Source organism: Sturnira hondurensis, unplaced genomic scaffold (genome assembly GCF_014824575.4).
Source record: "Sturnira hondurensis isolate 20B ecotype Veracruz unplaced genomic scaffold, ASM1482457v3 Scaffold0015872, whole genome shotgun sequence".
Classification (NCBI taxonomy): domain Eukaryota; kingdom Metazoa; phylum Chordata; class Mammalia; order Chiroptera; family Phyllostomidae; genus Sturnira; species Sturnira hondurensis.
The window spans coordinates 1-11687 of record NW_028088503.1 but is presented as its reverse complement, the minus strand read 5'-3'; the positions used below and the strand labels follow the sequence as shown (position 1 = coordinate 11687).

Here is an 11687-nt window from a genome sequence, read left to right as displayed (position 1 = left end):
TGCAAGCCAATGAGTGCACAACAAAACCTGACTTTTAAGAAGATATTCTTTAATATGCATGTTCCTTATAAATATGTACTTTACCTGTCTTCTACTATTGGAAATCTTGGATGGTTTCAATATTTACCTACTAAAAACTAACACTACAAAGAAGACTCTTTGCTCACATAATTATTGCCTTTGATAAATTCTATAAATGTGAATTACTGGATTACAACTCACTTGCAATGTTCGTCTCTGCTATTATGTACCAAATTATCCTGGGCAACAAAAGCACTGTGTGGTATTACCTATTTTCTCAAAGTTTTAACATGAAATAGAAAGAAGAGCCATAGATAGAGAATAGATGGACAGGTATCAGAACAGAGAGAGTTAGGGGGCTGGATAAAGAAGTTGAAGAAATTAAGCAAAAAAAAATAACCTAATTCAAAGATATAGACACAGCCAACAGTTTGGTGATTAGCAGAGGGAGAGAGTAGTAGGGGGAGGTAGAAGAGGGGAAAAAGAGAATAAATGGTGATGGAAGGAGACTTGACTCAGCCTGGTGAACACACATTATAATATACAGATGATGTATTACAGAACTGTACAACTGAAAACTACGTAATTTTATTTTGTAATATCATGATTTTTTTTTGCACAGAGGGGAAGGGAGGGAGAAAGACAGGGATAGAAACATGAATGTGTGGTTCCCTCTCCTGTGTCCCCTATCGGGGACCTAACCCACAACCCTGGAATGTGTACAGACTTGGAATTGAACCAGTGACCCTTTGCTTCTCAGGCCACCACTCAATCCACCTCGTCACATCAGCCAGGGCTGAAACCTACATAATTTTCTTAAACAACTTTATCTTCTTTTTGTTCTAATATGTACTATTATATTTGTCTTGATAATTTGGGGGATTGTTTTTAAACTGTCTGCAAATGTTTACAAAGACACTTAAATGTTGTGTTCCGATCATGCTTGGTCTTTATTTTTTCTTTAAACTCTTCAAACACTTCGGAAAAGAAACTAAGTTGTTAAAACACTTCACTCAGAAGAGAAATCTAGTTAGAAACTGGACGCTTAATAAGGAATACTGAAAGGGGACTGGACTAGCAGTCTCCTTTCTCAGAAAGGTCTCTCTTTCAGTTCCCCACTGTGAATACATCACCAGGTGGTCTTACAAAGCTGATTTGCTGCTGGAGCTGGCACTGACTTTCTCTGGGTTCTAAGGCATACCTACACACATGTACATGGACCAATGTGCATGGTGCATCAATAAGTGAATGAGCAAAGTGGCATAGCTTCATCTACTGTGGCCCCAAATCACCATATTCACACCTCATGAGTGATCCCCTCCTCATGATTAGAGAACTGTTTTTGCAACTCATTTGGAAAATGAACACGAGTTCCTCTAACCATTTTTAAGCACTTTGTGTTGTTGTTCAAGTATAGTCCTCTGCCTTTTCCCCCAGAACCCTTTCCACAAGCCCAGCCCTCCCCACCTCCTTCCCTTGTTTCTACCTCCCCATGCTATTATCCTTCTGTCCTTTATCATTGTTCCGGTAAACCCCTCACTCTTTTCTCCCATTATTTCCTCTCTTCTTTCTTCTGGTTGTTGTCAGCCTGTTCTGAATTTCAATGTCTTCGGTTGTATTTTGCTCAATTCTTCATTTTGTTGATTACGTTAAAGTTAAAGGTGAGATCATACAGTATGTGTCTTTCACCGCTTGGCTTATTTCACATCCAACATAACGTTTTCCTGTTCCAACCATGCTGTCACGGAGGGTAGGAGCCCCTTCTTTCTTTCTGATGAATGGAATTCCGTTGCAAAAATGTTTCACAGTTTTTTGATCCATTCATTTACACATGGGCACTTAGGTTGCTTCCAACACTTGGCTATTGTAAATTGTGCTCCAATCAATCAACAAATTCATATGGATTCATTTCAATTTCATGTCTAAACACTAACCTATGTTCTATTAAAAAAAACTGACCAGTTTGCAGCATACTTCCTTAGTCACTCTATATCTGCTTCTCATAACTAATATGGAACTTTTGGGTCCAAACCTATATGTGTCACAATATTCAGGCTTTGTCTAAAGAAACATCTCTACATTCANCAATTTCATGTCTAAACACTAACGTATGTTCTATTAAAAAAACTGACAAGTTTGCAGCATACTTCCTTAGTCACTCTATATCTGCTTCTCATAACTAATATGGAACTTTTGGGTCCAAACCTATATGTGTCACAACATTCAGGCTTTGTCTAAAGAAACATCTCTACATTCATGATATTTCATGAATGCATCAAGACCTATTACTCTGGGACTTAACCCTTAAGGCAGACACCTTAAATGAATTTATTTAATACATAGTACATGTAAATTCCAAAGAATTTAAGTATAATGCATCACTTTGCACATCTAGCTAGAGCAGATCTGGTAAAAATCCCAGCTTTATCTAAATTCAAAACCATTGATTTCAACATCTTTTTTCTTTTCTGTAGTAGAGTAATGTCTAGATATGTATTAGTCTTCCTTATAAAACAAAAGCTTTGTAAAAAAGAAATCCTTATTTCTTCCTGTATAAAAACTCTTCACACATACAAACACACGCATTATTTTAAAACTAAACATTTTCCTTTGTCCCATTTTAAGTGTAAAGATTGAATTTCATATATAAGTTGAGGACAGTTTTGAAAAACTCTCTTTAACACCATTTCCCACAACCTCTTAAACTGTGTTCTATTACTGCATAATTGTGTTGGATTTCATCTGTGACTAATATGGTTATTTAACTCACCTCACATCTCTTACTTTGAAGAGCAAATTATTACTGATCATTTATAGTCTCCTATCATTGGTCCAACAGTCATCACAGCAATTACACAGTCTTCTCTCTGTTTTGAGAATGTTCTAAGTTTCCGTCATTTCCCATAGGAGACAAGTGACCAAACCAATGAGAGAAAATGTTAATTCTGCCAAGGACTCTCAGCTACATCCATTCTGCCTTCTTTCTCTCCTCCCCACCCTCCCGCATCTCTACTACACTGCAAAGGCAGAGAAACACAGTGGCAGAGAAAGTTCTAATGTGTCTGTGTGTTTCCCCTGACATCCTTCAGGGTTCTCTCTTTGTTGTCAGTTCCATTAGAGTTACACTCTTAATCTTCTTTCTCTTGAAGGCCTGGCACATGGTCTTCTTAACTACATTTCTTGATGACTCAGAAAAAACATCACTGTCATAGACATATTCAGGAAAACAACCAAATAGTTTAAATGTAGACCAATTTCTAAGATGACAGTTGTTAAATTTAAAATATTTCAATAATTACTATGTAGTTAGTCTCAACTCTTATATTTAACAAATTCTGTCAATACCTTGGGATATGCAATACAATTTTGTTGTCAAATCCTGATTATGGAATATATAAAATTATTTCATCTTACTTAGAATATCTCTCATGACCATGTCAGAATTGTGCACACCCAGCAGAGAGCAGGGAGAGAAGCTCATTTCCTTCTGCATCATGCTCAGAGGGAAGAAACAGAATGAGCTTTCTCCAAAGGTAGTCACAGGAGAAGATCAACAATATGCAAAGGATGGACTGGGACAAGAATATTCCTATGTATCCTGTGTATGTCTTGGATGAGGTGACTTCTTGGGTCCCTGTAAGCTCAGGTAATTTTTGACTCTGAGGGTCTCACAAAAGACTCACCCTTTCAGCCTCCTTTTAAGAGCAGCTTTGACTTCTCTGTTCCTCAGACTGTAGATCAGGGGATTCAGCATGGGATTGAAAACACTGTGAAATAGGAGGAGGTACTTGTTCCGCTCCTGGGGGTCCCCATGTTGGGGTCCAACATACATGATCATGGCTGTGCCATAAAAGAGCCCCACCACACAGAGGTGGGAGGAGCAGGTGGAGAAAGCTTTCTGGCGCCCCTGCACCGACTGCATCTTCAAGATTGCCCATACAATGTGACCATAAGAGACCACAATTGCGAAAAGTGGTCCCACAAGCACAAATGCTGCCACTGCCAAAACCACAAAATTTTCAAAGTGTGTGTCTGCACATGCAAGTTTGAGAACAGCTAGAATTTCACAGAAAAAGTGGTTCACTTTCTGGGGCCCACAGAAGGGCAATGGTAAGAGTAAACCTATATCTACTACGGACAGCAGGACTGCTAAAGTCCAGAAAGAAACTGACAGGGTGAGGCAGACTCTCCAGCTCATGATGGTAGGATACCGAAGGGGCAGGCAGATGGCCACGTACCGATCATAGGACATCACCACCAGGAGAAGACATTCAGTGTGAGCAAAAATCAAGAAGAGAAAGGTCTGTGTCATGCAGCCAGCAAAGGAGATGGGCTGGGCTGGGCTCAGGAGGTTGACCAGCATCTGGGGCACCGTGTTGCATGCATAGGCTATGTCGACAGTGGCCAGGAGGGAGAGGAAGAAGTACATGGGGGTGTGCAGTCGGGAGTCGAGTGAGATGAGCCCCAGAATGACCCCATTGCCCAACAGGGTGAAGGCATAGGAATTGGAAAAGAGCCCAAACAAGAGCACCCGCATCCCTGGGCTGAGTGGGAATCCCACTAGGAGGAACTCTGTGACAGAAGTCTGGTTGCCCGCCATTCTCCTGGGAAGGAACAAGGGAGAGAGCTTATCAATTCTGAGTGCCCAAGGGACATGTATGACACGGGAGACCTGTGCATATCATGTATGTCACTGTTTCTTCCCTCAGAAAAGATCTTCAGTGACACTTCTGTGCTGTTGTTCATCAGATACTAAGTGAACCCTGTGCACTGCAAGTGACACACAAGGAATTTTTTTCACCTTGTTAAATTAAATGCCAGTGTTCTATTACACTGTTAAGTAAATCTTACCTTTATTTCCAAACTTCCACCACAGTTCCTAACATGTTAACAAGCCTGCTCTAGACACTTTCAGAGTGGACACTTTCAGTGGACACTTTCTTCAGGCAGCACAACTGCTTCAGAGTTCTGCCCCAGAGGAGTCCTGATTCCCAGTGCAAACACAGCCACCATGGGGAGGGGCCTGGGGGCCTGCATCTGCACACACACACATGAGGGTGGAAAGGAGGACCAGGAGCCTCTGGGAGATCCTCCTATTAGGAAATCTCACAGATTTGTGCCTTCATTCAATGACTTATTTGTTAGCCTTGCAATTTTTACTGGCAGCATTATCTTGAATTGAGTTGAGAGCAAGGCAGGCAGACTTGCAAAACTTTAGCTCTATTTAAGAGAGAGAACTTTGTCTTTTGATTTTTGTACCCACAGATGTTCTACTCTGATCATGGTGTTTTAATGAAACACCAATACTACCCATCACACACTTATCCCTGTATGAACATTCATGCTCAATGTCTCCTGTGTGGATGTATGGTATGCATTAGTTACATACACATATCTTGCAAACATATGCACTTCAACAATTACTATGTGAAGTTGCATGGTACTTGCTATTTTGATATTATTTTCTACTCTCCTTCACTAGTAAAATGCGGGTTGAATGACTTCTTGATGGGTCATGGTCTGGGATTCAAAACTACTGATCAATATTCAAAGCTAGAGCTCAAGCTCTAAGCATACAATCATATCCTTAGAACCTTTAACATATTTTACAGTTAAACTATAACAAGAATACATTATTCATCATGTGTCTTTACTTTCTGTGGTTTATCAATATTTAGAAAGGGACCCGTCACAGGGTGGGAATTCTGAGGTTTGACTTGTAACTATTAAACCACTGCCTCTGTTTCCTTATCTGTCTCACTCCATATCCTTCTTCAGTCCAGCACCCACCTGAATTTCTCTAAGATAAGGATCTCATGACAACTCATAATTGCAGTCCTATATCAATTTTCCATTCCAATTTCCTCATAAGTTACTCCTGGCAATGTGTTAGAAGCAAAGGTGTGAAGGTTTCACGCTGCTTGAAAACAAGAATCAGAATTCACAGCACAAACATTGGGAGATGATTTTGCCTTACTCTAAGAAAAATGCCATAACAGGAAGAATCACCTTTGTGAAGAAAGCTGGTTGTTTTCATAGGAACAAGCTTTGTGTTAGGGAATGCTTTAACTCAGAGTTGTGGATTCACGTGTTATGGAAGAAGGAAAGCTAGAAAATGCTCAGGTATCTTCCAACTATAGGACTCATTGGCCCTGAATGTATACAAAACTGTTAGCTGTTTTCGTTTCAGCTTTGTTCCACCTTTGGGGTGAATAAAGAAGGCAGTGCTATCTCTAAAATGCCCTATGATGAAGGACACAATAAACTAAAGCAGAAGGACCAGTGACTGTCACCTCATCTTCCTCCTATCTGGTGCACATAGCTAAAAAACACAACAAAAATCCACAGGCCTTTACCAAACATATTCCATGTGTGTCCACACGTCTGGGCTGAGGATATACAAGACAACTCCTATCTGCTAGTGTATAGAAACTGCTTGAAGTGACAGTCTTTTAAAAGGACTCAAAATGATAATTCCCTTATTAAAATAACCCATCAAGTGGATTTTCACTTTTAAAAATAAAATCTTCAGGACACTCTTCTGGAACAAACTCCTAATGTGGTCAGTTCGGTTCATTATTTCATGAAAACATGACTGAATTTTAGGGGACAATGGAAACACTTTCAAGCAAATCTCTCAAACGGCGAACATATCTTCTTATTTAAACAAGGAATTTTACACTACATGATCAACCTTAGGTGTCTCTAAATGGGACACTAATTTAAATCATTTTATTCACTATGTCTATGCATAGCAAACACCTGGCACTGACACACAACAACGATTCTATTCTGCACTCTGATTTTTCATTACAGCCTGTCTGACATTGAATAGTGAACAAAGACTGGAAAACATATGAAACTTACCACAGTCTTACAGCTAAAATCAAGAAGACCAGCAGAATGTGACTTGGGTTGAGCAAAAACACATTAATAAGGAGGATACTACCTGTGAGTTAGACATGAATTTGCTGTCTCACAAGGATCTCTTAGGAGGAAAGGTGCCCGAACAAGAAAAGATGATTTATTCTCTGCTCCACTCAACCACCTCTCAATATACTTCTGAACATTTGGGTGTAGGGAGAGATAAAGACCCACTAGGCACACTGCCATCAGCTTCATTCCAGGGGAAAAGGGCTCTCCCGGGGCCAATCTCTGGTGTTCTCCACAGGGACACCTGTGTCATGATGGTGGTGTTGATGACTCCTTCAATGACTGTGGCATGAATATTCATCTATTTAGGAGCTCTAGAATGATTTCTGGGACTCCTTCACACATTACATTGACCACACCTTGCATTCGCTATGGCTCGAGAACTCAATTTCACCCTCTACTAACCTTCCAAACCCCGTAGGTGGTACATAGTGCAGCTGGGGCCCATAGGTCACTCCCACTGTCTAGTCTTGGCTAAGTTTTATCTCATACCTGACCAGAACACGTATCCTCTTTTTTGTTGTTGTTTGAATAAGATATCAACTGAACCTGGAACAGGAACCATGCTGCTGTGGTATAACAGTAGAGAGACTTTCATACAACACAATGGTTACAAGGATGCTGGGGAACTACAACAGTAAATACAGAACTCTCAGATTAATAGGCAGAACTAAAGAAAGCTGCCACCTCTAGGGTTCAAGGGCACAGAGCAGAGGCTGGGTAATGAGAATCTAGAAGGTCAGAGAAGTCGGGGTTCAGACTTAACCTTGTGAAGAGAAGGGGCACTGTGGCCCCAGCAGGAAATGAGGAGGCTGGCTCTGGAAAGCTCAGTAACTAAGGCTGGGCCGGCGGCCTTAGCTACCACTGGCAAGAGCTGTTGCGCAAGACTGACAAGAGGGGCAGGCAGACAGGAAGGAGCAAGGTCCTTTTCTTTACTCCAGGTTCCCAGTCTGCTTTAGAGATACCTACCTATACAACATAAGCCACCGGAAGCCACTGAAAGCAGTAATCTGCCCTGCCTGGTGTAGTTCACCAGGTTATAACATCATCCTGTGAACCTAAATGGCCTGCATTTGGTTCCCGGTCAGGGCCCATATTGAATTTAGGTTGAGGGTTTGGTCCCAGTTGACACACATACATGCTTCTCTGCTTCTTTCCATCCTATCCCCCCTCTCTAAAAATTCAATAAGCATGTCCTTTTGTGAGGATTACAAATGAAAATCCAGAGTCCAAATGTCCCAATTTAGGGAAGAAAAGTTGTAAAATCGACACCAGATGCTGGGGTCTCAAGTTTATCAATGAAGAACCACCTCCACATCACTCATGCTGAGAGTTCGTTAAGGGACAGATACAAGAGTTACTTAAAAACACTAACAGGAAACTAAAGTTTAGGTGGGATGCTCAAAGACGTTTGCTGAATCCTCTACCTTGAAGCAAATTTCCTAGCTACTCACAGGCAGTGCTGGGAGCCACAGGCCTTCCCTCTGAGGTCCAGTCTATGTCGCACTGACAGCGCAGAACCAGAGGAGAATGTGTGCTGCTCACTAATAGTGGACGGCCAGAGGGAAGGAGGTCTCCACAGCAACAGCGACTCAGTAAAAGATGGACATTTGCTACTTTCTGGTACGTGCACTCATAAAACAGACTGATGATGGGATGTTCCTCCTGGACTGGTGAAGATGGTCGGATGAGACCTTGCATGTTCAGTGCTATCCAGGTGTAGTGCACAGCACTGGGTGAGGGATATACACATACGGTAGTTGTTCTCATAAGAGCCAATCTGATCTTCATATTCAGTGAGCTCTGCAGCCCACAGAAGGTAAGTGAAAGATGGACTGTTTTTTAAAATGATCTTTTGTGCTATAGTATTGACAATAAAGGCAGAGATAACATTGAATAGTCTTTGTTAAATTCTTTTGAACTTCAGTAGATAAATTTACTTCCATTTTTTAAATTTTCATGTATATTTTAATTTAACCATAGTTGGTGTAGAAGCTGGTACTGGTTAGATTATTTCAAGTATAATCATAGTGATCTGACATCTCCAAAGCTTCCTACAGCACAAAGCACAATTTCTAAAAGTTAAAACAGCCATCATCCTACCACCCTACAACCAATACTATCCTACTCCATGTCATAGATTTTGCTCTTTACTGCTTAATATGTGTTCCATAATTGAAATCACATAACATTTTCAATTATTGGTTGACATTTTCCCTTTAAATTTTTTAATAACTCATATATATATATATATATATATATATATATACATATATATATATATATACAGTCATCATTTTAAGGACTGTATAAATAGCTCATTGAGTTAAAGCAGCATGATTGATCAATTTATCATCTTGTGAAATATTTATTTATAACTTTCATTTGAAAGATAACTCTAGGAGGGAATAGAGAGTTGCACTGAGTAATCATTACTCCCCACGTGAAGGGCACACACCTACTCTTCTGATTAAGGCTCCTGTTCACTCTCTGTGAGGTCCAGAATAACTCTGGAAGCAATTGGCCAACCTCACCTCATACTGGGTTACAAGGTACACTTTATGGTAACCCCCTTAGAAGCCACCTAAAGTCTGTGGAACACATCCCCTACCACTGTTCTTGAAAACTAGGAGGAATCAGTAAAAGTCAGCCTGCCACCAAGGCAGAAGAGCCAGATACACTCTACTAGTCACCTACAGTGTCTGGTAAAAATGTTCTGTGTCAAAATAAACATTCTCATGAGGGAAATGACACAGACCTACACTAACCAGGGTGCAAGTGCTGGTGAAAGACACCAGAGAACATGTAAACAGTCTGCACATCTACATAATTCACAGCTCATCACTCAAAAGTTCCTGGGCACCATACATAACCCAAATTCTGTCTCTGAGACCCAATGTCCAGCTCTGCCCTTTCCTAGCTACTGGCTCAGCCGTTTGCCCCCAAGGTTGTAAACAGTGAGCTGGGCTCCCACACTGTCTGTAGTAGGTGTGTGAAGAGTACATGTGTGCCCTTCACTTGGAGAGTAATGATTACTCAGTGCACCTCTCTATTTCCCCACTAAAATTATCTGTAATATGAAAGTTGTAAACAAATATTTCACAAGATGATAAATTGATCAATTATACTGCTTTAACTCAATGAGCTATTTATACAGTCATTAAAATGATGACTCTATAGATTTTATATATACATAGCAAAGAGTTATTATAAAATTTAAAGGGAAAATGTCAACCAATAATTGCAAATGTTATGTAATTTCAATTATGGAACACATAATATGCAGTAAAGAGCAAAATCTATGACATAGAGTAGTATAGTACTGGTGGTAGGGTGGTAGGATGATGACTGTTTATAATTTCTCCCCTATCTCCTACACACCCTGTATTAATTTTGTTTCTTCACTCAGCCTGTTAGTTCACTCCCCAATACAGCTCCATAATTTCCATGTGAAATATCTCTCTATTGCCACTAGAGTTTCCTGAGATGGTCTTTAAGTGCAAAGTGCAATCTGGGACAATGGACAAGTAGCCCTGTGGGTTTGCAGGACTACTTCCTTTTACTACAGCTTTTTCATTCTTCCCAAATCTTATGACATATGCAGTTACTGAGTTTAGGCAGTTAGGATAAAGATGGAGAAAGACTGTATACAAATCGATAGGACCCAGAAAGTAATATATTTAATTTTTAAGTGTACAGATATTCCATTCAATGAACAATAAAAGCAAAAAATTATATCTTATTAAAAATTGATGAGTGTAAACTACAGAAAGTTTTCTTCAAAAAAGAGGGAAAGTAGGATTTTGTTTCTATGACCTTTATTCAACAGACTATGGAAATTTCAAGACACAGGAATCAAACAAGAAAAAGAAATAAAAGGCATCCAAATTAGAAAGGAGGAAGTAAAACTGTCATTGTTTGCAGATGACATTTTAGTATATATAGAAAACACTATAGGATCCACCAAAAAACTGCTCCATCCAATAAGTCAATTTGCAAAGTAGTGGGATGTAGAGTCAACATTCAGGTTGAAAGCATTTTTGTACACAAACGATGAAATATCAGAAACAGAAAGTAGGGGAAAAAATCCTCTTTACTATACCAACAAGAAAAACAAAGTACCTAGGAATAAACAGAACAAAGGAGGTAAAGGACCTGTACTCAGAAAACTACACAACACTGAAGAAAGAAATTAAGGAAGATACAAATAAATGGAAGCATATACAGTACTAATGGATTGAAAGAATGTACCCCATTAAAATGTTCACACTACTTAAAGCAAACATAGGTTCAATGTAATCTCTGTTAACAAACATACCAAAGATATATTTCACAGATTTGAAACAAATATTTCAAAACTTTATACGGAACATAAAAACAACCCCAAATAGTCTCACCAATCTTGAGAAAGAAGAATAAAGTGGGAGGAATCATAACATCTCACATCTAACTATATTACAAGGCCATTGTCATCAAGAAAGTCCAGCATTGGCATAAGAACAGATACATACTTCAATGAAACAGAAGAGATAAATAAATAAATCAAATAAATATATAAATAAATAAATCCACAAATAAATCCATGTCTCTACGTCAACAATATTTGACAAAGGGGCAGGGGCATAAATTGGAGTAAAAATAGCCTCTTCAACAAGTAGTGTCAGGGGACTGGAATGGTACATGAAAAAAAAGTAAAACTAGACCACGAAGGTAAACCATACACCAGAATTAAC

General features: G+C 39.5%; 1 protein-coding gene across 1 annotated transcript; it reads right to left on the bottom strand.

Annotated features, from left to right (window-relative positions):
- Window positions 1-3578: 3578 nt before the first annotated feature.
- Window positions 3579-4621, bottom strand: LOC119000615 (olfactory receptor 2A25-like). Its single transcript, XM_037065698.1, has one exon. The coding sequence runs from the start codon at window positions 4619-4621 to the stop codon at window positions 3701-3703; it is 921 nt and encodes a 306-aa protein (XP_036921593.1). The 3' UTR covers window positions 3579-3700.
- Window positions 4622-11687: the final 7066 nt, after the last annotated feature.

Bases quoted from the DNA above. Each gene is read 5' to 3' on its own strand.
- LOC119000615 (XM_037065698.1), bottom strand. From the start codon at position 4,621: ATGGCGGGCAACCAGACTTCTGTCACAGAGTTCCTCCTAGTGGGATTC.